The 27,358-nt window shown below is 46.3% G+C and overlaps 2 protein-coding genes across 4 annotated transcripts in view; both read right to left on the bottom strand.

The window, feature by feature from the left end:
• The window catches only part of ABL1 (ABL proto-oncogene 1, non-receptor tyrosine kinase), an 82,448-nt gene extending 68,120 nt beyond the window's left edge, over positions 1-14,328 (bottom strand). Inside the window, exon 1 of the mRNA XM_074161085.1 lies at positions 14,193-14,328. Within this exon, the coding sequence (XP_074017186.1) occupies positions 14,193-14,328 (136 nt within the window). The remainder of the gene's footprint in view (positions 1-14,192) is intronic.
• Positions 14,329-21,807: 7,479 nt separating this feature from the next.
• On the bottom strand, positions 21,808-26,593 carry EXOSC2 (exosome component 2). Of its 3 annotated transcripts, XM_074161222.1 has the most exons (9): positions 26,410-26,593; positions 26,222-26,323; positions 26,046-26,091; positions 25,464-25,553; positions 25,070-25,135; positions 24,855-24,923; positions 23,818-23,994; positions 23,516-23,644; positions 21,808-22,623 (listed from the first exon to the last, which is right to left on the bottom strand). In XM_074161222.1, the coding sequence occupies exons 1-9, from the start codon at positions 26,532-26,534 to the stop codon at positions 22,543-22,545; spliced, it is 885 nt and encodes a 294-aa protein (XP_074017323.1). In that variant the 5' UTR covers positions 26,535-26,593; the 3' UTR covers positions 21,808-22,542. The 3 variants fall into 3 exon arrangements, with proteins under 3 accessions (XP_074017323.1, XP_074017325.1, XP_074017324.1); XM_074161224.1 differs by lacking the exon at positions 25,464-25,553 and having other exon boundaries at positions 26,410-26,537; XM_074161223.1 differs by lacking the exon at positions 24,855-24,923 and having other exon boundaries at positions 22,543-22,623; positions 26,410-26,537.
• Positions 26,594-27,358: the final 765 nt, after the last annotated feature.

Below are 27,358 nucleotides of genomic sequence, written 5' to 3'. Positions count from 1 at the left end.
AGAGACTGCCAAAGCATCGACTAAAATCAGACTATTCATGAGTTATGTGAAGTTTAATTACAGAAGCAGCAATCTGAGACCGCAACACTCTCGTGCTCAGAGGAATAGCTCAGGAGATCCAGGCTGCGGTGGCAGAGGAGAGCAGGGACATCTGCACGTCACCTTAACCGAGTGCCACCAGCGTTTCAAGTACAGCTGCCCCACAGAGGACACCGCCAGTCTCTGAGCACCATCTTCCCAAAGCGCAGCAGGAAGGAACGACTACGCACAACTATAGAAAGATGATGTCAAAATAGCAAATTGAGTGGGCAAGGCATCTATTTCCCTTTACATAACGGGGCAGAAAGCAAGAAATACTATTTTCAATAGCAAGCTAATATATCCAAGAGCTTAAAAGTGGACCCAAGAAGAAAAACAAGATTAGGTTTGCTCTTTTTTGCTGCTTAGGGCAGACAAAGCCCCTCTCAGAACACCACCATTTTTCATGCCAGCTTTCACCATCTTAAAACCAGACAAAAAGAGGATAAAATCCAATTTTTCTTTCTTAAATCCTTGGCAGGTCACCTGCAAGCGCAGGCCAACAGCTTTTCTAGCAGGCAGTAAGAAATTATGATTTTCTTTTCTAAACAAGGATTTCAGTTCCTTCAGCTCAACAGCAGGATTTTCATAGACTGACAGAACACAAAGCAATCAGCCAACCTGCGAGGGCATCCAATTTGAAGATGGACAGTTGCTTCTCCAAGAGCAAAAGCAACAATTTGGTAGAGATGAAAAAACAAAAACAAAAGAAAAAAAAAATCAAAACAAAACCAAATAAAAATCAGCTTTAGGACACTGGAAGACAAAAGGTGAGCAGCAAAAGCTGAGTGTCAGGGGATATACTACACAAATCTGCAAAGGACAGGTGACTATCGGAGAGGCATCTATCAGAGAGCATTATACAACGAGAGTTTAATCTTCCCACAGCCCAATGAAAAATCAAAACAACATGAATGTGCATAGCACTCTGATCGGCACTATTACCTTTACAAAAGGCAGTACTTCTAATTTAAACAAGCAAACACAAATTATCCCATCCCCGAGTACCTTCAGGCACTTCCACCCTCTTCTTAACCCTCTAACACTCCTGTGAAGAAGTCCTACTCCTATTTACATGGGCTTATAGAGCAAAAAGTTGCAGCTTTATGATGATAAAGAACATAAAGACAAAGGATCTGTTTTTTTTGACTTATGAACAAACCAAGCAGGTACTTGTTAACCACCAGTGACGCGCGCTGCTGTTTCCTGCTACGAGGCAGAATCCAGCATTTCATTTGCCTCGGCGCTGGCGCATCCCTGGAATCACTACCTACACAAACCGCAATTACCCAGCATGAAAATATACATTTTGCTTATCCAAGGACAATCCTCGCACTGAGGGGAAATGATTGAAAAAAAAAAAAAAAAATCTCAATTATTCTTTCAAACATAACACTAGCTGATGCCAGGCACAAAGAAAAAGCTGCTTTTTTTTTCGGTTTTATTTGGTTTGGTAGCAAGAGTTTTCATTTCTACTGTGCGCAAGAGCCAGATGTGGGAGGAGAAGCGTAGGTGGGATAAGGGAAAGTAGGAACGAAGGTCCTTGTTGCGGTTTATCTGTGGTACGCTACGTTTCAAAATAACAGGAGCTCTGTCATACAGCCTGGCTCACAACCGCCCCCGCAGCAGGAAGCGGCAGAAGAGCCCCGGAGAAGCCGTGCACATTTCCGTCATCCTCCTCCCCGCGTCCGCCTTATCTGCTTTTACTTGTGCGTCTCATAAAACATCCCCAGGGCAGCCCCCGGCGAGGTCAGCGCCTCCGGCCAGACCTTTCATCAAACGCTCCAGGTACAATCCCGGGCTAAAAGCAATTCTCTCACCACAGCAGGAAACCCAGGATGCTCGGATTGATGCGTTAGCATCCCACACCAAGAGTCAGGACGGGTGATTTGTACTCAAGAGAGGTCATATGGTGCAAGGGGATGAATACAGGCAGCAGCCAGCACCAGCATCCGTGGCTCCGACCAGGCATTCACACAACTTCACAAAACAGGGGGGGTCCACAGTAACAGTATCAGGATTTAGGGGCATCGACGGAACTTCTTAGCAAAAGGTTGCCCACAGACCTCCTTCCTACCACCCTTTTTTTGATAGCACTTTGCCTAAAGTATTACACTCTGAGATTTTTATTTTTTTTAAACGCTTTTTTGATGGGGAAAGAGAAGCAAGGGAAAGCGCCCAGCCTGTTCTCTTCCAATTTGTTGTAGTCTAAAGAAACCCATTTGTTCAGCTTAGGATTCAGCGTCATTGCGATAATAATTTTTAATTGTACTGCATATTTATATCCATTTTAAATTTCTTTATAAGTCAGAAATGCACCCTACAATTACGTTTTCAGTGCATCTCCCCTTAAGTAAGACCACCTTCTCCAGAGGGGGCTGCAAAGCTCTCAGGGACTCATCCCTTACGGAGGCTGCCCAGATGGGTACCTCCACAGCAGCTGCTACGGGTGCGACCACAGTATCCACACACCAAAGCGAGGATAAAGAGAACTCGGATCCAAGCGTGATTGTGTAAGATTAGGGAAAGAGGTCTCCAAGGTAGAAGAGAGCACCTTTCCTTGCATGGGGTTAGTTTTACTTCTAAAAATTTTAGAACTAGTACATTTTTAAAATTCAGCTGCTAGCAATTCCAATTTGAGAATCATAAAAAGTACTACATTAATAATTGAAATGTAAAATGCCTGTCTGATTCGCTCCAGTCCTCAGTCCCTCTCCCCAAAGGGCTTGATTTGCCTTAGGGGAGCATTTCACAAGCAACACATCAACTTTCTGAAATACAACTTCAGCAGATGAAAGCCTCATAGCCACAGAAGAGCTGCCGTCCTTCTAATTCTGGAATTTAAAAACGGTGACATCCACGGAGCTATTTAAACTAATTTAAAGGTAGAACAGCCAAAATATTTCAGCCTAACCAAGCCCTTCAGATCCCACACGGTATCTGCGTCTGGTATCACCAGCGATCTCCCCATTTCAGCCACAACATCCACCCTTTATCAGCCGGCAGACAGCGTCCCGCCAGCGCTGCCGTGACTCACCGAGAGTGCGGTGATGAGCCACCCTCAACACCGGGTGATTCAAGCCTATCTGGTGGCCGTGAAACGCGTCTCATACCAGGGCCTCCAGATCATCAGGTTCTGAAGTGCGGCTGAAGCCCACCGCTTCCTAATTTGGGAACATTAGATGAAGGAGATGTCTGAGCCGGAAAGCATCTGGTCTGATGGTGTCTTGCGCCTTTCACCTTGATGTTCTTAATGCTGCTGTAGTTTTGCAGGACCCAATGATGTGAACAAGGCCAATGCACTGTAACATTCACTTTTCTGGGGAAAAGTAACCCAACTCATCAAATTAGAACAAAAACACCTCACTGGATTTGTGCTCTTTATTCCAGTGAGCGGAATGCAAATATTTCATGTTAACATTTCATGGTTCTTTGAATCCTTACTGGATACTGAATGCTGCACTGATCACTATTTTCATTTAATGTTCCTCAAATCCTGTGTTTTTAGCCACAATTACAAAGCCATGCTCCTGCTCAGTGAAGTTTGCAATTGCTCTCAGGAGAGGTCTCCTGATCAACACTGCGGCAGGTCTGCAACGAAGAGTCAATGCAGCACCTCTGCTTTGCAGAGGCAAAACTGCAGAGACCAAAGTGATTACGTTACCATTTAAAACTAGTATTTGCCTCCAAAAATCCAACCTTTATTTTTCTAATTCATCCTTTTGCTCAGCTCAAAACCGTCACCTACTTGTTTAAGAGATGTTATTAGCACTGTGCATTTTGCTAACCCATAACAGCCTTTAGGATTGGGCCCCCTCCAGAGCCATCGCTGCAGAGGGTCCAGAATCAACTCCTGGAAAACGTCTGTAAATTGTACTTCGAGTGCAATACAAACCACAGAACCATCGGGTGCTGCACCCATCACCGTGCAAAGCCTTGCTGTGTACCCACCCTCTAGCAAGAGCAAGGTAAAAAGCACCAGTAATTCTTGCGGTGAAGTCTGATTAGACGGAAGTTTCCCCAACAGATATTTTTCCCAATGGCATGGAACATGAAAGGTTGAGCAACACTTACACTGTCTTACATGATTACCTCGTAACAATAATTACTACTTAATACCTGAAACATGATAGCACCTTGACATCCAAACCTCTGTGTGGGAGGCACTATTTAGCCTTAACAGAGAATCCACAGAACCCAGAGAAATAGCAGCTTCTATGTGAACATCAACAGTATCAAATGATGGGAATAGCTTTGTCTTCCCTCCAGTTTATTTCCAGCAAAGGGCATCTATTTTGTATTAAATAGCTGCACATTTGGGGAAAAAAACCCCATGTATATAGCAAATGCATTTAGTGTAATCCATCAGTAGTCTTAAAATAAGTAAAAGGTTGATTGCAAAGAATTTTAAATGCATCTCCTTATCCATCAAGTTAAATATATTTAAGAAGAAATAACAGCTTGGAATTAATTCAAAATTTTTCAGTTGAGCTTTCCTAAGTTATTTGCAAACATTAGGTGTAGCCAGACAACAATAGCTCTAAGAGCTGTTCCAGTAATTCTGGCTAAACTAGAATGTACCTTTTAAACGAACATTATGTGTTGTCAGATTTACAGAGGATATGAAGAGAGCTTAGAGCTAATAAAAATAATAAAAACCCATTCAAGCATACATATTTATGGCTTAAACTATTTTGCTACATGCACTAAATCATCTTCATTATTATGAAATTCTCCCACCCAAAAGAGATTTGAGTAAAATAGAGTATTACTAGATTACAGCTTCGCTTTTGTTAGCGTTGTTATGACTTCATAAAAGTTTAACTCCACAATTAGCTTTGTGATAGCAATAACGACAGTCAGACAACACCAACTGTGTAAATAGCTCTAACAGGCTGAATATTGTTTTCAGTTATTCCCTAAGCATCCTCGCCAGGAAAAGCTCACGTGTTTAGAAATGCTGGACACAATGCTACAAGAGGATTTGCAGAATCAATTTCTGTACTGAGAGGACCACACAATTTAATACCAAAAAATAAAGTATATAATTTTAAGAAGTCAGTGTGGCATAACAAAAGAGGTAGGGGGATGAGATCAACCTCAGAAGACAGCAAGAAATGAAAAGGAATACAGCACTGAAAACTATTTCTGTTGTTTTAAAAAGAGAAGAGTGGGCTGAAATGAAGCTTTAGGAGGTGAGGGAGCAAGATTTTCCCATTAACAGCAAAAGCAAACATCACCTACCAACCTCTTTTTCATCAGCAAGCTAGCTCAGAAAGATTATAGGCTCCAAAAGTAACTAAAAAGACGTGACAGCCACTATTCCTGAAATTCATGGTTGTCACTTCTGACCCTGGTTCTTGCCATTAGCTTTTGCTCATTTCCAAGACGCTTCTTACTGCAGGGGGTCTGTTTTAACTAGAGCAAGTTATTAAAAACATTCAAAGAAGACACCTGGTGGCCAGTGCATCAAATGACAGTTTAATTTTCTCAAGGTTTATTATAAAGGAATCACAAAAATCCAAGTGAAAAGAGTTGAGTTTACTTTCTAACAGCCCTGTCGATAAACCACTGCGGTCACGTCAGAAAATGAGAAAACAGAACTCAGGAGCAGCCCTTCACCAGTTACATTAAATGAGACAGCACCTAAGAAATGGCCTTTGAAACTGGGCAACTTGAACACAAATGAAATAGCAAACATTTCCTGAAAACCCAAACAATTTCCTATTTGAAGTTTCCATGTCCTTATCCCACTACCATTCACACATTCAGCCTCTGGAAAAACAACATTGTTTATTCTGGGAACACACAGCTCATTGGGGTCACTGCAAAAACCTGACAGAGTCAATGTGTGAGTGTCGGTAGATGCTGGATACGTGGAGTAAGTGACATTTCCTCCCATACAGCATCAGTGTGATAGGAAACACAGGGAACATGCCCAGGTCACTCCATACTTCCAAAGGCGATGGACATCGGACAGGGAACAAACAGCAGGTCAGCAAAGGGGGGAATCCTGTACTTCAGCTAACTTTGCCATCCCAAACCCCAGGCTTTTAACAGGGAGCAGAATACAGAATTCAATATTGTCTTCATCACATGTTATTTCCAGCTTCCAAGTCCACCATTCCCTCTTTAATGCAAATATGGAGTGCAAACTCCAGCAGGATGAGGTTCAGCAATATTACTATTTTATAAGCTTGAAGGACAGACTGGACCAAACAGGATTTGTTACTGGTGAGATGGCACTTCAAAGGATGAGTCTCCAGAGAAGCAGACTGGACACAACTCAGGCCCTGGAAAGGCATTCGAGGAGTACTGAGTTGATATGGACGGAATAAGGTAGGAACTGAAGTCAGTCTAAAAGATAAATGCACCAAAACGTCTTAGAAAAGCGGCACTAATGGCTAAGAAGCTTTTCAAGGCAGGCAACGTCTAACAATATTGATTCTTTAATACACACAATGAAACCAAAGTCTTAATGATTAATAATCTGTTGTGAAATTCTATTCATTAGGTAAAACCAGAGCACAGAGATGACACAACATAAATCAGGGAGCCTCCTCGCTCATGAAAGAATGATGATCTCGCTTGCGCCCGTGTAAATTAGCAGCAATCACTCTGCGGAAAAGCAAGCTCATGCTTTTCACAGCCTAACCGCTAACAGCAAGGAAGAAATGCTGGGAAAGAAAAAAAAAAAAAACAAACCCCTAAATGTAACTTCAGGCCTAACTTCAGAAAGTACTTCAGGCAAAAACTAAAGCAATCGGGTACTCAGGACACGTTTGCAGCATCATTACAACACAACATGTGGAAAGGGGCTCCTCCCAGAGCATAACACACCAGTTCAGCAGATTCATATCAAATTTTGCCATCAGGGCCGTGCAACTTCCAGCCATTTCACAGAAAGTTATGCTTAATATTTAAGTGCAGAACTGGCTTTAAACTTGCAACTTTAAAGAAAGAACAAAGTTAAGAACTAAGGAAAGACACTGCCTCGGGCAGCTTTACTTACTAAAATCATCTGGATGTTCATTCCCCTTTTTGTCCAAGATTCCCTTTTAAACGGGTAAAATGGATATTCTGGTAAGCAGATGAGTAACCTCTACAGGTTGTTCAGATTGATCTTCAGTTGGCATAGAGCAGGCTAAGAGCTGACTGATAAGACAGTCAACAAAAGCAAAGCACCAGGAGCCCCTCCTGCTTCTGCTGAAACCGCTCTGCACGTTTCTTGCAGCCATGGACTTCTGCCATTCACAACAGACCTTTCATACGGAGACTCACTACTTCTCACAAGAATGGCCCAGTACGGCTGAAACGACAAAAAACTGCTGGGAGAAGACACTAGCGCTCTTTATATGGCTATCAACAGACACTGCAGATAGAAGGCAGTGTCCTCCCCTTAAAAAAAAAAAAAAAAAAGGGAAAAAAAAAAAAAAAAAGGAAAGCAAAGTCCATCTGCAACAATAACTCCAGAAGGACAGTAGTATTTTAAATGCTTCCTTCAGTCTGTATGAATCGAATGTGCATCAGTCAGAGCATTTTTCATAGCTGGAAGAGGTGACACCTATAACATACGGAATGTCCACTCCCACACAGTACCATGGCAATACATGTTTCAAACCTTACGATATGGATGGAGTACACCGATGGTGCTGCAGTAAATGTCTTGGGAAATCTGGGGATGCTAAAGTACTCCAAATGGGAAATGAGGCTTTAGGCAGCACTATGATCCTTTACTGAACGCAGCACTGGGATCAGCTGGATGCCAAGAGCTGGACTAACTACTGCAGCCACGCGTTCAGACCGCCTGGTGTGGGTTAACAGTATTCCTGACCTGACACCCTGCCACGACACTGGTTACCATCACATCCCCACAAGTAAACACAGCACAACTGCCCAGGACTGACCATACTCACCCACTGAGTTCTAATCTGCTTTATCAGAGTTCCTATAAGCGCAGCTGCAAACACAACCCCGTTGTCCCAAGACACAACACAACAGCATCCCCACCCTACAATGACAAGCAACAGGACAAGACTTTCCAAGGACACTTTTACCTTTCTCACCCCCGTGATTTGCCACGTGCCACAGAGCCCGTCGCAGAGGGCACCAGGGATGGAACTCAGGATTCCCAACTCTAAGCAATGGGACTGTGTCAACAACTTACTCACTTTCAAGCTTAAGATTTAAACTCTTCAATTTAAAATACTGCAAGATTGTTGGTAAATGTTGAAGTGTGCTGAATTAGATGATCGCTTACAAGCAATGATTTCTGTTCCAATACCCTGCAGCTTTCTCTTGCCTCCCTGTCCTGATCTTCTCATATAGCCTTCCTATTAAAATTTGTAAATAAGAATGCAGAACCAGCACAATCTACTAATGAAAGTCTGGCAAACGAGCAACCACTACCTATTTGTCATGAAGGAGATGAACTGCTTAAATATGGCAAGTTATCAAAGATTAGTCAGTGCACAAAACAGAACTGCTTTTGCCCGGGAAAAGGATTAGCCTTTCCCCATCATCATCATCACCTTCCACCTCAGCGTGTGGAAAAGCAGTTTAGCAAGTCTTAGGTCTCTTTTCTAACGTATTCCAACACTCGATCAAGTTTTGCAGAGGAGCTTCTTAGCAAAACCTACTGGTATTTGATAATTGGAGCAGGACAAAATATAGCAAGAGCTCTGTATGATGAAAAGGGATATAGTCAGAGGCAGTAAACAAATCTGCATTTGGTGTGCAGCAGATATCAGCATTAACCAGACTAATACTGAAGCACATCGAAGTTGGATACATAAGCGATGATCTCCAAAGCTGGGGATAAATCTCTCCTAATAGAGATGGAAATTGAAGTTTGGGAGCTGCCCAATTTCCAACCTAACAACGAGGAAAGTTTTGTGGGTTTAGAACACAGCCCTGGGCTCCTGAAGGCAGGCTCTAAAGAACAGACTCCTACGAGGCCAGTGCTAACAATACAATTCCAGGTGAATGGTCTAAAGCGGAATCAGGAGTAGTAAAGCAGTTTCTTTCAAGTCTCAGGCGTTGCAGTTGATGAAGCAGAGATGGAGTATAAAAATGCCCTAAGGAACAATGGAAAAAGATAAATGCAGGGTTTGTAACTACATGGGTTTAAAGAAACAGAGTTCTGGTATGGAAGGAATCTCATTTAAATCATTTCCATGTACGGGCAATTGACTAGCTAATAAATGTATATTGCATATAAAGAAGATATATTGAGCTCACCTGTAGGATAAAGGATAATGAGCACAAAATCATATATTATTGCTTGATCACCACCTGCTCTAGACCACCCAGCTGATAAAAGTATATTCCTGAGCCGTACAGTTATTAATAACATCTTACTCGTGAAAACAACAACAACAAAAAAACACTCCTTGGAATTATGCATTTTCCTACATGGTATGAAAACGATAGGAATTTCATAAAAATAATAAACACCAATAGAATTATAATGATATATATTGTAGTATATACTCATACATGCTGATCAATCACCAAGTCCTGAGGACAGAACCAATTATAAAGTAACTTACTCATTTTCACGATCCAAACAGTCAAAACATGAAATTTAACAGCGTAAAGCAAGACAGATTATTAAACCTAAAGACTCTTAAAAATCAATTTTTAATCAATAGTATAGGAAAAGATACTTTTAATTGGTTGGGTTTTTTCTAATAATGGATTTCATAGGGCACATCTCCGACCAGCAGCTGTGGCAAGCTTATGCTATGGATCTGTTTTGTGTGATTAATTCCTAATTAAAGCACTAATACTTTCAGCACTCTTGTAAGAAAAAAAATTTCAGATCCAATATTAAAGACACTGTAGTAGGCTGACTTCAGCTATACTCAGCACTAAAGGTATAAGAAAAATTGATCCAGATCCTGGAGTTCATCTCTTTTTACAGTAAGGCAAACAGCTTGTTTAAGCTTCCCTATCATTTATCTGCTGGAAGAGAAACTATCAGAACGACCACATTTTATCACTATGAGAGACTAAGAAAAGAACATTCTTGTGCGAGTGCTTTATCAACTATAGTCTAAAGATACTTAAAATAAAGCTCAAGGCTGAACAACTATCACTCCCTGGTAGCGTAAAGGGGTAACATAGGTTCAAAAACAAAGTTCCTTCTCTTTCTACTCACTTTACAGTTAGCTGTATAACTTTGCAGAATGTTTCAAACACAAAACAATTAAAAAATTTTAAGACCAGGTTGATATCTATCAGGGATCCATTAGATGTAACGAGAAGCAGCATGTAAGAAAGTCTCATATTCAAAACCTCTTCTTCCTGCCAAATCAATTATTGCTCTGACTGTCACAGCAAAACTGGCACCAATGACAGGAAATATGTACATTAAGCTGTAGCATCATTTGAAAGACTTACATTTCGAGATATTTACCATAATTTCGCATTGTTGAATCCAAAAAAATAACACTCAAGTTCCCACCAACACACTCATGGAAAGATGGTCCCCATTCCCAGTCACTGTCACAATTTACACAGCAGAGAGTACATATAAAACTCAACCCTTTGGGCTCGCACAAGTGGAGACACCGCTCAGGATCTCACCTCTCTTAACACGGCTCTGCTGCTGTCAATTCGAGCAGTAAAGGGAATTAAAAGCCATGGACCAAATCCACTGCCTCACCAGAGTCACCCTAGCATCTCTTCTTCACCTCAGCATCACAGGTCAAAGGACTAGAATTCCTTTTTTTAAGCCTTCAGGTGCTGCTTTTGCTTGGACATAGTTCTACCAAGATGCTTCAGGGAATCTGCTCATCATTCAGCACCTCAACACCTACCCAAGACAGTCAGAGGTGGTGTGGTGTTTGCTGAGCACTCCCATTAACTACTGCCAACTCCAGATCAGAGTTGAGCCCTGTGGGAATACACCTTCCTTTTCCAAAGTCTGAGTTTTGCTGGGATTAATGTTCTGGAAAGGCACAAGATACACCAGCGTGCAAACTTCAAAAGGCATTGACAAAATCTTTGCATTAACCATCTCCTGAGCTTTTCTCTCAGTTGGATATTCCCAAAAAACAGTGACTATAAACTCATTTCTCAGCTGAGAAAAGCACAAGGAAAGAGGCCAACATCGCCTTTATACTTTCTCTCAATTTCAAGCTCACAAGCAATTTAAGAGATGGAGTAATCTGCGTCAAGATGAAATCTGTACAACCCCGCCAAGGGCTACTCTGCAGCCCCGGGGAACCATGCCAGCACGAACTCCAGCCTGTAAAACACCCTGAGTGCAGAAAGCAGCAATACAAAAAAACGAAGCCCAAAACTTGCCCATAGATTATTTTTCCCCCCTTAATGCACTCCTCAATTGTCAACTCATGACAAAATTTAGAGCCTTTCTGCAGTATTCTCACAGAACATTTGACCACCAGCAGAGCTCATTGCTGGCCGGTTGCCTCCTTGGCTTTTCAGAAGCCTCTCGATCCATTGCTTTGAGCACTACGGAAAGTGCAACGACTCAGAAATGGAATTACTTCCCTGAAAGTTCTTTTGCCTTACACTGTTCGTATCTGATGATATTCACTAACCCTTTCAGTTAAGATTCAGTACCATTGAAGCAATTAAGATCTTCAGTGCTCTGAAAATCACTAAGTGTCTGCTGGATGAGCCTCAGGAGAACTTTGCAGGCAGCGGTCCCGCTGACACAGGGTCATGAAACAGCTTTACAAAAACACAGCTGTAAGAGGAGAGCCATGCTACCACCAACTCCACATTTTTTTTTGTTGTATCATAGGTTCGAATATTCAAGAACCTCAAACAAGTACCTTTCAGAGTTTGACTATCTCTAGGGGTTTGCTTTAAGCAGCCCACCCTGGAATTCTTCCTTGAGCATTTCTTAGTTATGAAAAGCAAGAAACATGATTTTCCTGGGACAAACTGGTTTCCACAGTGTGACAGAGAAACCAGATACAGTGCTTGGCATTTAGAAGAAACTGTGTAATGAAAGCACCGAAAGACAAACATGCAAAAATTTAGGGCCTAAAAAAATGCCAATCTATTTTTATGAACTACAGCCTATGGCACCATATCTGAACAGGACATTAAACGCTATTCTGTCCATTAATTATAAAGTATGTCAGACTATATACTTCAAAGACAAATTATCAATTAAAAAAAAAAAAAAAAGAGGGAAATTTTGTTCCCTTTGTATTTTTCCAGATATTTTAAGATAACATTTCTCAGGACAGGAGCAGCCCAAACTCAAAACAGAGCTCAACAACAAACAACGGTGGTACAGCCTTCTACTGCTTGGGCTTCGAAGAACCGTTTCAGACGCTCAAAGGAAGAAACTTTTCCTCATGTGGATAAGCGAGGCTGATCTTTTGCAGTTCTCTTAACAGATGTCCTGGCCTTGATGTCCCCTTTCAAGTTTATTCTTTTCTAAATCAAGACACTGAGGTCTCTTGTGGGCATATGGTGTATGGACATTATAGACGCTATTTTTCTTTGCAAATGTGCTGGGATCTTCTGACCTCAGGTCATACTGGCAAGAAGTTACCATCTGCCTATTCCTGTTAGATGATCAAAAAGGAGCCTTTCTGGCTCTTCTGCTACATCAAAACACCAAAGGTAGTCAGAATATGGTACTGCTTGCAGTTAGCACTCTCGCTGATCTCATCTGACCTTGAAACTCTGTCCAAAGTAGTAAAAGCAACAAGCAAACCTGGGGTGGAGGAGCGGGACTGAAAACACCCCAGCAGTGGGTTTATCATCCGAGGGCCAGGTTGGCCCTTACCTTCTCTGACCTTCCCTTAATTACCTTCAATTTCCTCAGTGCACAAACATTGTATGGGAAATTAAAAGAAACAACACTGCTGTAACTCAAAACAGTACTTCAACACAGCAGTACGCACACGGAATCTCTGTGTCTTTGCTGAACACTGCACAGGATTTCTTGGGCCCTTCTAGAAACAGAGAATGAGAGAGAGTTTGAAAGAAAAGCCCAACTAAAGCAAAACTGAATCAAAACTTTTCCACCAACTAGATTGTGTTCTCAGACACAGCAAATATTTCAATTTTTAGTTATGCAAAGATTACAGATGCAGGTTTTTTTTTGTTTTGTTCACAGATAAACTTCCTTGAGAGGACAAAACTGTTGAAGAAACTTGTCAAAAATCCCATTTTCCAGCCAAAGATAGAGGCCAGTAGTGTGGCCTCTCAAAGAATATTAGAATTTTAAAAAGCATTGTGCAAAAGCAAGAATTACCCCAAAAAGTTTCAGTGAAACAATGCATTTCTGTGCCTCACTTCTGTAGAGATGCCTTCAGTTTACAATTTCTTTGGTAACTTTTTAAAGAATTAAAAAAAAAGCAGCATTTGAAACAGTCACTAAACCTACCTCTGAGTCCTACTGAGCTTTTCATCCGGCTTCGTTCCTGAGATTCTCAGTCCCCTCTTAATTTACAGAAGACCAGCAAGTAACCGGGTTGCTGTACCCCTAACTTGGCCACTTTATCCTCCACCACAGCACCAGATGAAGGCTTAATCAGCTCTGAGAAACCACCAACCAAAAGTGCTGTAAATGCACTAAGGAAACTAACAAGAAACTGCTTTATTCCAACCACTTTTCCCAACAGCAGTATCCACAAACTTTCCAATAGAAATATTTTGGTTTGTTGTGTTTTTGGTTTTTTCCCAGGTAGCAGAGTCCCTTTTGTAAAGATAATTAAAGAATGCTTGTTGCTGACCATAGCATCACCATCACCTGTGGTTAGCTTGTAACCTACGAGACAGACAACTTGAAAAGGATGAAACACTTTCCCGGACTGTAAACCAGAACACACCTAAGGCAGAAATGAGAAACTTGTACAACGTTAAAAAGTTACTTCCTTGTATTTCACATTTAGCTGTACAAGAACCTCTCCCCAGGTTTCAAGCAATCTGACCCAAGTATTTTCTTAATAAACAATCGCAGAAGATCTGCATTAGGACACACGGGAGAGAAAACAAAAGACTCCCATAAAGTACAATATCTCTGTATCTGCACTGTGCCCTTGAATAAATCCATATTGCATCTAGCTTGGTAAATCAAAATTAAACCAAAAGAAATTCCAATAGAAGAAACCTCTTACCATGTTCCACAAAGACGTTACAGTGTGGGCCCCCATGCCTCGATGACTCCTTCTTCCCTGCTCCTTTGATGAAGTGCAGGGCAGGCAGACTTGGCCTCCTTTGGTCCCCAAGAACTTTTCCAGGCTGCTGCCCCATAAAGTAACTCTGGGCAGCCTTTCCCAGGACGAGAAGTTTTTGAAGAAGTCTGTGATCCCTGATCTTCCAGGTTGGGAAGGAGCTTTGAAGGAAAACGTATTTTAGGTGGGTGCGTTGGTTGCACTCACTGCGTTATAAAGTCACTTGAGGCGAAGAATTAAGACAAGCGCAGATTCCTCCGATGCTTTTGAAGAGGACAACAAGGCTCCTTAGGTCACTTTAAGCAAAAAAAAAAAAAAAAAAAAGACCAAAAGTTCCAACTGCTTAGTAATGGCCAAACGTTACCAAAGTTTCAGGTTGCCATATGTAGTGTGTCTTCCACCGGGTAAAGGAGAATTAGTTCATCTCACAAAGCAAGAAACCACGAGCAGGCTCATCCAGGGCAGGAAACAGCCATTCCCACTGACACCAGTGTCAAGGTTTCTTTTTTTTTTTTTCTCCTCCTTTTCTTTTGCATAGCATTGAGTTAGCAAAGGCCAAAGAGCCAACCTATTTGGCTTCAAGTATCGTTGACGTCTAGCAGGATCAAGTAGGCTGAAAACATGTCAGCTGGCAAGGCGAAGCGGTGGCAGCTCTGGGCCCCGCAGGCCCCACACGCGCTGTGGGGTGAGGGACCGGGACGGGGCGGGGGGGGGCTGCTGCGGTCCGGCCTCACAACGCCTCGCCTTCTCCCATCGCAAGCCTGGGGCCGCCCGCACAGCCGCTACCTCTCCCCGGCAGAGGCCAAGGGGGCCAGCGGGCCATGAGGGGCCACGGTGGCGTCGAATCAAGGCTGGGGCCGCCGGGCCGGCGCAGGTGGCCGCCCTGCCGCCCGCCTCAGACGGAGCCGGGTGCCGGGGTGCGAGGCCGGGGACGCGCTCCGGGAGGCCGGTTCCTGCACAGCAGCCAGAAGAGGTCAAGCTGGGGTGACCGGGCCGGCTGCATCCCCACAGGGGGGACCGGCGGCGGGGGAGGCCCGGGCGGGCAGCGGGGCCGAGCCCGGCCCGGCCGCGGCGGGAGGCGCGGAGGGGGCCGGGCGGGGGGCGGCGGGGCCGGGCGGCCGCACGCCCGAGGGGGGCCCCGCCAGGCCTGGCAGGAGGAGGGGGACGAAGGGCCGCAGGGCAGGGCCGGGGGGGACCCCGGGGGCTGCCGCCGGGGGGACCCGCGGTGCGGAGCGAGACTGGCGGGGGGCGGCTGCAGGCGGCGAGGGAGATCCCGGAACCCCCGGCGCGGCGCAGCCCCGTCCCCGGCCGGCGGGGCGGGCGGTCACATCCCCTTCCGGCCCCTCCTCCTCCGCCGCCCCCGCCTCCCGCCCGGCCCGGCCGCTGCCCCATCCCGCTGCCGGCCCCGGGCGGGCGCCGCGCCCGCCGCCATGACGGGGAACCTGCCGAGCGGGGAAGGGGCGGCCCGGGGGAAATGGGGCGGTGAGGGGAGCCGGGGCGATGGGGTCCGTGATGGGGTTCCCGGGGTGAAGCCCGTGAGGAGATGGGGGGGCGGGGGGGAAAGCGCGGGGCGAAACCTTCGAGGGGGATGAGGGAGCGAGCAGGGGTTGGGAGGACCGTGAGGAGAAAGGAGGGTGAAGGAGGGGGGGCCATGAGGAGGCGTAGAGGGGGGAGCCGTGAGTGGCGTGGGGAAAGGATGAGGGAACAGGGGACACGACGGTGTCTCCAGGGTGAAGCCATGAGGGAAATAGTGGTGCCATGAAGGGACCTGAGGGGAAGGGGAGGTGGAGGGAGAGGGCACAAAGGGGAAGAGGAGGGAGATGAAGGAGAGCCACAAGGGGAGTGGGGTGAAGGTCAAGACAGTGGAAATGGCAGGTGGAAGAGGAGTTTGCTAGTATAACATCAGTAACAAACACTAGCCGAGGACCCAGAAAGCTCCATGTGGAATCCCTTACCCCTTTGCAAGAGCCACCCAAGCTGTTTTCCCCTAGATCTGACAACGAGAGCTCGTTGGTCCTCGAGGCAGACAGAGGCCCCCTCCTGTGCATGGGTCTCGAGGCCCCCGGCCAGGTCCGGACCCTGGAATTCCTGGAGAGATGGACAGGGAAGAGATCCTTGGTGGGTACACTGTATGGACAACCAGCAGCTTTTTCACAACCAGGAATCGGTCACGCTGCTTGCACAAAGGACTTCCCTTCCTTATTAATGCTGTCAGAGCACATGCAGAACTTGGTACCAAAGCCAGCCGTACAGGCCAATGAACGTGACAATCAATATTTATTGATCTACTTCTGTGCACCGTTTGGTACAAAGATGAAGCCAAACCCCCAGATTCTTCAGCAGGACAGCACGAGCGTACCCTGAGCTAAAGAGCACAGACGGCGACGCTGAAGATATTTAGTTTCTCGTACGTTCTCCGGTTCACCTTGGGAATAGAAGAGGCTTGAGGCAGCAGCTTGAGGTCAGGGCGTTTTGGTCAAAGGTCTGCGGTTGCTCCCACGCGACAACGGGAGAACACACAAACGCAATTTTGTGCAGTAGCCTCCTGCTCAAGGGAACCATCTGGACACAGCGCGGCTTGTTTATACCGACTCCTCCCTTGTGACAAATCCAAACATACTCCATGTCTCCTACGCCATATTCAAGGTCCCTGGCAGACATGTATTTTTTTTATCTTCCAACAACAGCATCTGAAATGTAGTGGTTCATACGGCCCTAGGGGATCCTCCACCTCTGCTGTGGCAGTCTGCTCCCACATCACTAATTCTTAGCCAGGAGACTGATCCCAAACCATTTCTATTGCATTTCTCCATCAGTGACTCAAATTGCAGCTAGTGAAGCTGTTTGTGCTATACACACATAGCAGACAGAAATTCTAAGACTAATCCAGGGTCATGTCTCTTGAACTCAGCAGAATTTCTCCAGGTTTAGCTCAGTAATGGAGATCAGTTTCTCACTGCAGTGATCCAAACCCCTGCTCGGCTCCCATGGATTGAAGGAAACTGAGGAGACAAAGCTGGCTGTGAACACAGGCTGAGCAGCCTGGGAGAAATTTGTTAGAAAAGACAATACCAACCATCCTTTACTGAAAAAAGTGATTCCCTTCTGGGTCTGACTGGAGCATCCTGGATGATCTCTCCTACCATGGCAGGGCTGGAGCAGAGTGAACTCCAGAAGATTACCACAGGTCCCTTTTACTCAGAAGGCCTTGACCAACAACGCAAAGGTAATTGCAAATAAGCAGGACTTGTGTTCTGGACTACACAGGCTGTATATATGCTTCTCCCTGCCTCACCCAAGATCTATGCAGATGAATGTACCTAATTCTTATTTAACAGACTAGGTGAATTTATCATTCAGGTCAACAGTCAGGTATTCCTTCGGATGCTCTACAATCATAAGCAGCAGGTTCTTTGCCAGGAGTCTCCAACCTCTTCCCACTCAGCAGTTGCTCCTAAAGCACTTCCCGTTTCCCAAAGCCGTGTTGTAGTTAATCCAGGTCTATACATAGGCAGATGGGCCAGCTGGTCACTCCCGAATATCATAGCTAGGTATCTGCCCTCTTTTTCTTCCTGAAGGGTATTATATTTTCTGTCCCCTACCCTGCTGCCAGATTTTATGAACATGATTGTCTCATGTTAACAAACTTGAAGTTGCTCAACAGATTCAGAAATTATTAGGGGAGATGGAAAAATTGTGTGAATGCAGAACAAATTAAAAAAAATCTAGACTTGTTTCTTTCAATCGAGCCTTGCATGCGGCCTGTGTACATCCCATATATTTTATAAAAGAAATTGCAATACTTTTTCTGTTTACCTTCAATTAAGACTGGGTTGTTACACCCATCAGCTGCAGTGATGTTTCCTCTATTTCCTCCATAACGATATCTTAAAGCTTCAACCTCTTTACCAAATAATAAACCTTAGCATGTTAATTAGCAGGGTCCTCAGGAACCTGAGACAAGCATTTCAAGACAATCTCAGTGGGGTTTTGGTATCTTCTAGGGTCTGCTCAAAGCTTTGTATTTGTACCATTCACCTCAACTGAACAGCAAAACTGCATGCGGATAATACAGAAGTAACGTAATAAGCAGCAGTAATTGGATTAATAACCCATTAGCACAAATTTACAATCCCAACGGCTATTACTGGGAGTAAAGGGAGGGGCTGCCGTTCTCCATATTAGTACATGAAGCACTGCCACCAAGAAACGGGAAAGTTATTTCTACAGCCGAGTGATTTTGCCTTCTCGTTTCTGCAGGCAGCGCTCACCAGCAAGAGAACTATCTACCAGCTCCCCTTTCAAGCAGGTCTGTGCCATGTATTAACCTGGCAGTAAGAGCACAGGCAGGTGCTACTGCTGCTTCACAGACAGACTCCGCACGGTCAGACATTGGCGATCCAGAAATCAGATTGGTCTAAGCTGTTTAAATGCTTGCATGGGCATTTTAGTTCCCCATATAAGAATGAACACTTACTAGGTTTTTCCCACCCCGCTTTGGACTATGGTTTTGTCCTTAAACCAAAGAAGCCGTAGTTTCTTCCTTTTCATCCTTTCTGCTCAGAAGTTGCCTAGCAAAATCCCACAGACTATGTCAAGAATTCAAGAGAGCAAAACCCCACAGACAACGTCAAGAATTCAAGAGGACACTGCTTTTGCTAGAGTCCTCCTCTACATCTCGAGCACTTCCCGATCCAAAAGCATTTTGTATATAGCCTGCCCATACTCCCACGCAGGCCTGCCTATGGAAAAAGGGGGGTCGGCTCCCCCACCTACCCGAGATGCCAGAGCCCCCCCAGAGCCCCTGCGCCTCCTCACTCATCTCTGCTGAGCACTAGGAAAAGTCGTTTGCCATATTGCGGGTCATAACTGAACAGTGATACCTGAAGCCTCTCCATATGGGAACCGTGAGCACTTCCAGTTGCTTTGGAGACGGATGAGCACTGGTGGCCCTCAACATTCGTCAAGAGAGTGAAAAGTCACAGGGATTCAGCCAAACCAACAGTAAATGGCAGCTGGCCCAGTACCTTTCTTAGACACCTTTGAAACTGCTCAAGAAGTTTCTCCCTCCCCACGCAAGGCTGTCATTCTTATCTCTCTTTACCTGCTGGCTCGATGGGGCTGCAGGAACCGCTGGCGATGCCCTCCCCAAAGCTTTGTTACAGAATTGAGCTCTGGACTCAGAAAAGCACTGGCTGAATTCGCAAAGAATGGCAATGACCCCTCGTGGCCAGGGAGGAAAATACCGGGACCTTCAGTTGCCCCCCCCCCCCCCAAAGATCCATCACCAAACCTTACCAGCTGGTGCTCTTGTTCTCAGGCTTAAAAACAAAAGTGCCATTTATTTGGGTACACGGGAACAAGACGACTCACACACTCTCCCCCATCTAGTACATCCCCAAGGCCAAAGTATCAGGAATGCTGCAGTGAGCAGGAGGAATGGGAAAGCTCAGAGCTGAAGCAGTCCAGGTCTTGAGCTCATTGTTTTTCAGGTTGTATACTTATGTATCGAGCATAAATACCAAAAAAAGGTTCAAAGTGGGGAGAGAGGGCTACCATAAGAAGGCCGGAAATAGACAACAGTTTTAAAGACTGCTATGTAGAGAGAAAAAAAAAAAAAAAAAAGAACAAGAAAAAAAAGAGAGAAAAAGGGAAAAAAACCCATATATAACACAACTCAGCTGTGCAGCCCACCCAGCCTGCTGCAGACACCAGCACCCTTTCCCTATGATCCATGTTAGGAGAACCTGGCCCCGTGTCATCTTGCAGGTCTGACAGCTCACACTTAGTACCCACGAGCATGACCCAACTCTAAATTAACCACTTCCAGAGCACATTTACGCAGCACGTTTCCATCACATCACCACCAGCAGCTTTCCAGAGCCTCATAACCTCCCCCAACCCCTTTCTGACCTGTTGGACACCTGCAGAGAGCTTCGTTGAGGACAGAGAAGCATTTTGCATTCCTGTACCAGTTCAGCAGAACCATTTCCAGATATCACATCTCTCTAGGTGTTAATGAAGTACAGTCTCTTCACCCCTTTACCCTTTAACTGACACGGAGTTGTTTAAGCGGCAGAGATGCAAAGAGATCTACTGGATTAAGTATAGACCTCTCCATCAACCTTCAAAAATGCTTCAAAAAAGGAGGACATCGGATACTTTATCTTGTTGCTTGTATATCCCCAATCTGCTTATACCTATGCCTCACAGCAGAAATCCCTGAATCTCCCCATATGGTAGTAAGATAAACAGCTGCTAAACTACAGCAATTGGGTAGGGGAAAAAAAAAAAAAGAGGTACTTTTCTAATTAAAAGATGGAGAGGCTGCTAAAGCTTTTAGCCTTTTAGCACTGTCCCGCCCCACACAGATGGGGATAATGCTCCTACCAGCTTCACACACAGCATCGTGGTTTGGGCTGGGCTGGCAACTAACCCAACGACAGAAGTGTCACCATCAAGCTTTAATTTTCAGATTTCCCAAGTCACCTTGAGGATGCGATTGTTGCAACACTTATTAGGGAATCCTCATAAAACTCAAAAATAACAATTCCCGGGTCTTGTGTGGAGCATCCACCAACACCCCCAAGAAGTTTAGTACTATTTCACAGAGGCAGCACAGGCAGAAGTTGGTGTTGTGCAGCAGCAGAATGGATTAGCCGTGTCCTTGCTTGTCCTTAGGCAGTGAGCTCCATAATGCTCTGGTACTTAGGTAGCAGCGCTGGTGGCAGACATCCAGCCTTTGCTGTTTGGCAGGGCAATGATGCAGAGCTGCTGGGGAAGGTAAATGCCACAAACACGATCCGAAGCTGCCACCTAGTGCTTACTCTGCACCGCAGGCAGGGCAGAGCAGTCTCAGCTAGACGAGAAGCAACGCAGGGTATTTCTAGTTCCCAGAAGACAGAGTAAAGAATTTTCCCTTTTGCCTGGGGCGAGTGTGAGAATTTGCAGCGTTAGAATTAGATTCAGGGACAATTAAGGCAGACGTTTTGCTTTTTCTTTAAGCATTACAGCACTGTAGTTCAAGCAGCTCTAATACAATCGAAATACTATATATATATTATATATATATATATAACACATATATCAAACAAGCAGCTCTAATAGAACATCCTCACACATCTCTGGTGCTCTAAGGGAAGCATCACATCCACTCTGTACAGAGAAGGCAAGTGACTGACTGCCAACACCTGGCTCAGCATGCCCACCTCTAACCACTGGCCTGAGGATCTTCACCAGTATCATACTGGGCTCCCTGTCATCCCCCCAACACAGCAGCTGCACGACTCAGCTCTCCACGGGATCCTGCAGGGAAGCAATGCTAAGAGCGACACAGTGAACAAAGCCAGGCAATCTACTCACAGAGGAACTCTGCACAGGAGATACGCTGGAGAAGAACGTCAAGTCCTGCTTGAATGGGGTGAGGAACAGCTGAAGAGGAGGTAACAGGACATTGCAACCATTCTGAGAGTCCTGGCACAAGGAAACTTGAGCAACCGTAACTCTCAAGCGAGACCCAATTCATTCTGGAGAAAGACAAGCTAATGCGCACACTCCTGAATGACTGATCTGTTTCAAAAAATTTATTGAAATGTAAAATATTTAATAGAAAACAATACTGGAGCCTCCTCAGAGAGGCTCACCACATAAAAAAGGGACCAGCAGGATGCACACAGACTGAGAAGGCCCTGCTCGCTCATGGCTCATGTGGACACCCAAATCACGCCACATCCAATCTCATACCCTTAAGACATATAAGCCATGAACAGCCAGACCCAAAATATGGTTAGCAACAGTGTGGATACTCCTGGCCTCCAAAGACTTACACCTGTGACCTGCAGTCTTAAGGAGAAAACCAAGAGCTCTCAGTCAGGTCAGACTGGCAGATCTACATCACAGTAAAGGAAAATCAACACCATTTAGAAAGTCTTTGGGGATGAGAGAACCATCACAAAACACATCCTGTCCTCTCTCTCACTCTGCATCAAGTTCAGGGGCACCAGATACAGCAACAAGTGCTGTGAGATATGTCCCAGTCACACCTGCAGCTTCATAAAGGTCAGACATCAATTTTTCAGGCTGCTGCACTAAAAGGCTATTGTACTTAAGTACTATGTAGTACTATTGTACTAAAAGGGCTCAGGAGGTATCCTTGGAATTAAAATGAGGGATTTTGGTGATTTCTGAAACGTGGAATGAATGTTTGGGACAAGAACATAACAAAAAAATAAAAATACTGAGAATCCAAAGCTGCCATGCTGGGACTTGAAATGACTGCTTCTGGCCACGTGCGCTACCCCTCCAGATCCAGCAGCCTCTGTCGGGTTTCCAGAACGATCTCCTCCATCACCTCTGGTTTGAGAATGTCCTTGATCTGGAGTGGAAAGAGGAGTAACATTGGCACCAAAAAGCAACTACTATTATTGCATACTCCATGGGGACAAGGGTTCCTGACACACAACAACGAGCAGCAAGAGAGTTTAGAGGGTTGTGATCAAACAAGACCATCGTGGCAGAGGGTCCAAGGCAAAGTTAGCTTTGCCAGAATTAGCAATTCTTACAGAGACCATCAGAAATCAAAGGAGATGCTACTGGCAACTCTTCATCTCTCCTGAAGGACACACACCGGTATTTGGGAAGGGGAGAGATGACTTAAACAGAAATATAGGTCAAAAGAACATTCCATCTAGCCAAGCAGGCTGCCACTGTGAATGAAAGGAGACAATTTTGATCTTTTCTCTTTGTGAGTGTGTCTGTCAGTGATTGTGCTGGTGGAAATCACAGAGAAAAGCTGTAGAGCAACAGGTTAAACTGAGGGAGCCCTCCAGCAGTGCAGGATGTGGATATAAACAGAAAACCGGTCTCTGTACAATACATGACACTTGCTTTTTCATTTGTTCTTAAAGTGCACCATAACCTCATACAAACCCAAATTTAACACTGTTTTCACAGGGACCACAGAGGGTCCATAATCCCAGCAAGGGATACACAACATCTATCACAAAATGGACCTATTTCTCTACAGGGATAGTTGGACTTTGCCAGAGGCAGAACCCTTCAAACCATCACCCTGAAAGTGTGCAATGCAATTTGTGATGCAGAAGGAGGGGAAGTTCATATTGTCACTTACTACAGGATGCTCTGGAAAGCTGAAAGGAAGCCCCACCACCCAACTCACCGACTTCAGCAGCAACTGATGCCGCCTTTCCTTTCCCTCCCCACAGCGTGGACCTGTACACACCAGTACACACCACTGGTTTCTGTACCTGATGAGGAAGGGATGCTTCATAGCAATACAGGATGCTGGTGTCAAAGAGCATCAACTGCTGAGTAACCAGAGCCACAATGCAGTTTCGGAGCCGTGAGATCACCTCCCGGTCAGACAACGGAACCGGCTGCGGAAGGACAGAGGACAAGAGATCAATACACAGGGAAATAATGCAAGCCTGCTGTAAAAAAGTGAACCCAATTCCAAATCTTTTAATATCTCAGGTTATTCATGTGCCTCTGACTATGTCAGACTAACAAAACATTGTTGGTAGAAGGTTTATCCTCCCTGAGCCCTCACCTCCAAGTTGGTGGTGAAGCCCCCTGCCTCTTCATCTTTCTGCTCTGCAGTTGGGTAGATCCAGATGAATCCATTGTTGCCGAGGATGACGGATGCTCCACAGGGCAAATCGTGGAAATGAGTCTTCTGGCGTTTCACAAGGGAGGGGGAAACCTGAACGAGCACACCTTGGCCAAGCTGAAGAGGAGACCACGAGACTCAGACCATGAGCCACCACAGAGAACATAAAGTCACCGACACGCACTCCACTCCTGGTCTAGGAACTAGTCAATTTTAACACCTTTTTCCTGCGAAACAGTGAATATAGAACCCGCCTGCCTCTGGGAGTGCTGGGCGGATTAGCTAATGCCTGTGCAGTCCTTTGAAGATGAAGAATACTCTAAGTGCTTAGCACAAATGTTAATAATATCTTGATCGTAACTACACGTCAACCATCCCTGCAGAAAAATGAGGAGCGAGAGGCCCAATTTAGCAGAACGCTTTCCCTCTTAATCCAATCGCCGTCCTTCACCCTTTGTGCAATAAGCGCACTTCCCTTTCATCTTTTAAGTGCTAATACCCTTGGTCTGGTAATCCCAAACTGCAGCCTACGCTCCAACGGCCCCTTGGCTTATTTCAATGCACAAAACCAGAGATAAATGCCAACTGCGTAAAGCTTAAAATAGAGCCCCGGAGAGAGAAACAAGCCACGGGGGCAACGGCCTGCAGAAGACGAGTGATGAAGTTTGAGTCAGAAGGTTTTTCTCTCCAGGGTTTAATTCCTGAGGGGCTAGTAGGGGGGAAACGGGACTCACAGGCTGTAAGTGTGGACAAGGAGAAGAGAAGCTCAAAGGGCAACTCAAGGGCACTCCCTCTGCTTTGGGGAAACTGCTCGGTGCTCCCACACAGGAGCCAGGATTCTCCCTACCCTGCAGGAATGGCTTATAATGACACCCTGCTCTACTCCAGAGCTTTCTTCTTAAAATCCCTCCAAAAGGCCTTACACAAGTCAACTGGAGCAGAATTAGGCCGAGACTGAGTGCTTTTGAGCAACTTACCTTCCCATATTTCAGACTCCGGGTGTGCAGCGACACAGCCCCATCAGAAAATACAGACTGGACCTCTGCCTGTCAGTGCCACTTAAGGAAACAAGGTCTCTAACACTGCCCAGTGCCACCAGCCACTAGCTGTCCCCAGCAGAGACTGGCCAAGGTCTGGTTGCTCTCCCCACACCCTCGGCTGTGCCGTCCCAGTGCCAGCAGTGGAAGGATACGCTGATGAGGTCCCCTTCCTGCAGATAGTCCCTCATGGCAAGCTCATCTTCTGCTGATCTCCTTCTCTGAAAGGCACAATGCAAGAAAAGTGTAGCTCAGAATGAGAAAACACCAGTTAATACTGACGTTGCCGGAAGGGATGCTTAGGACGCCATGCCGTCATCTGTCACCAAAGGACAATCAGGCAGAGCGGCACACCTTTACATCACTGAAGTGTTTATGTCCAAATAACGCTGAGAGTTAAAGATGTCGGAGCACTACAGACCCACCCACGAAACCCAACGGTGCCCTTGTGCCAGATGTGGGAAGGGCTCCAGAGCTTCCCAGCTTCTGCCGTGGAAGCCGAAGACCACAGGGCTCCCTCTGGCACTGCTCTGCGTGAGCTGCACTCACCAGCTCCCCACCGGGTAAGTTCATGGAGGAGAGCAGCAAGACCGAATCTAGCCTGGAGTTGGTTTCCACTTTCCATCGCTTCTGCTGAACCTGGAGAAATAAAAAAAAGAAAGTATCTGTTGATATAGGCCCAAAAAATGAACAAAAGTTCAACCGTTAACCCAGCTTTGCCACGCTACCACTAAACCATGTCCCTCAGCACCACATCTGCCCATCTTTTAAATCCCTCCAGGGATGGCGACTCCACCGCTTCCCCGGGCAGCCTGTTACAAGGTTTGACAACCCTTTTGGTGAAGAAATGTTTCCTTACATCCATCCTAAACCTCCCCTGGTGCAACTTGAGGCTGTTTCCTCTTGTCCTATCGCCTGTCACTTGGGAAAAGAGACAGACCAACCTCCACCTCACTACACCCTCCTTTCAGGTAGTTGTAGCAGCCCCCCCCCACGCTGGCAGTGCCTCCACGCTGGGACACCAACATGTTTTTAGGAAGGACAGAATTGCTCCGGATGGGACCGGGACACGCCAGTCCGGTGGCCGGCCAGCTGGGCCACCTCCTCCTCCTCCTCCTCCATGAACGTTACCTCTGTGATCCTCCCCACCACGATATCGCCGACCTCGCCGTTGTACCTGGCAGCGGGACAAGAGAGCGCAGCCCGTCAAACGCCTCATCCCCCCGCCCCGCAGCACGGCCCAGCCCTCGCCCGGCGCAGATGGCGGCCTTCGCCCTCCCTGCGCGGCGGAGGCCGCCCGGGCTCACCTGGTCTTCAGCGCTTTGACACACACCAGCTTGTTCACCCTCTCCACGGCGCCGGCCACCGAGGCGATGAGCTTCTCCTCCTCCACGTAGGTGCCGTGGCCCCTGCGCAGAGAGCGGCCGCCTCAGGAGAGTCCGAGGCCGGCCCGGCCAACCCGCCCCTCCGCCTGCCTCTCCGCCGCTGCCCTCACCTCATGTAGCCCGTGTCCGTAGTGATCGTGTCCCCCGGCGCCACCAGGTGCTTCTCGCCGCCCCGCGGCGCGCTCGGCCCCACCGCTTTGCGGGGCACCGGCAGCCGCATGGTGATGGCGGCCATCTTGAGTACGGGCGGCGCAGCGCAGGCGGGCCTTTCCACAGGCGCCTTCCGCCCGCCATCTTGGCTGCTGGCGAGAAGGCCCCTGAAGTGCGGGCGGCGCCATTTTGAGTGAGGGCGGCGGCGATGGGAAGGGGAGAGGGGTGAGGCTCCTGGGTGGCCATTTTGGTTCCTGGCAGGAAAGGGAGTCGTGGGCTTCACTGCCTTGGGATCCAAGGAGAGGGGCCATGTTTAGTGCGGGCAAGGCGCCTCAGGACGGGAGGGAGTACGACGGAACGGCGCTCAGGCTTGGCTTAAGCATCTCCGAGGAATTTACCCCTTCCCCTGGCAAAGCTGATCCAAATAACGCGTTTGTGCAGAATTTTTATTCATTTAATCCAAGCAGAAGTGAGGCTTTCAGAGATCCTGAGAGAATACAGCAGAGTGTCCCTCATCGCAAGCTCGTCTTCTGCTGATCTCCGACATGCGCAATGCAAGTTAAGTAGCTTGTAGCTCAGAACGAAAAAACGCTAATTAATACCCACATTGGGGTGCCTTAGGATGCCATGCAAAACGCAGTCTGGTCACCAAAGGAAAATCAGGCAGAGTAGCCTGGAGAAAGAAGCCAGCGATGGCCTTCAGCGCTTTGCTTCCTCAGGTCCAAAATCAAATACTATTCTTTCAAGCAGGACCTGTAGCCCATCACAGCTGAAATATGGCCATTAATTGATGGAAGCTATCAAAGGATACCCACAGCTGTCACTTCAAATAGAGATTTGGCTTAAACGTCTCCGAGGGACGAGGAATTTACCCACCCCTTACTCCTTTAGGTGGACGCAGGGAGGGAC

Source organism: Numenius arquata, chromosome 19 (genome assembly GCF_964106895.1).
Source record: "Numenius arquata chromosome 19, bNumArq3.hap1.1, whole genome shotgun sequence".
Taxonomy (NCBI): domain Eukaryota; kingdom Metazoa; phylum Chordata; class Aves; order Charadriiformes; family Scolopacidae; genus Numenius; species Numenius arquata.
Note: the sequence above shows the minus strand (reverse complement) of the source record. Positions and strands in the feature narration are given on the sequence as shown.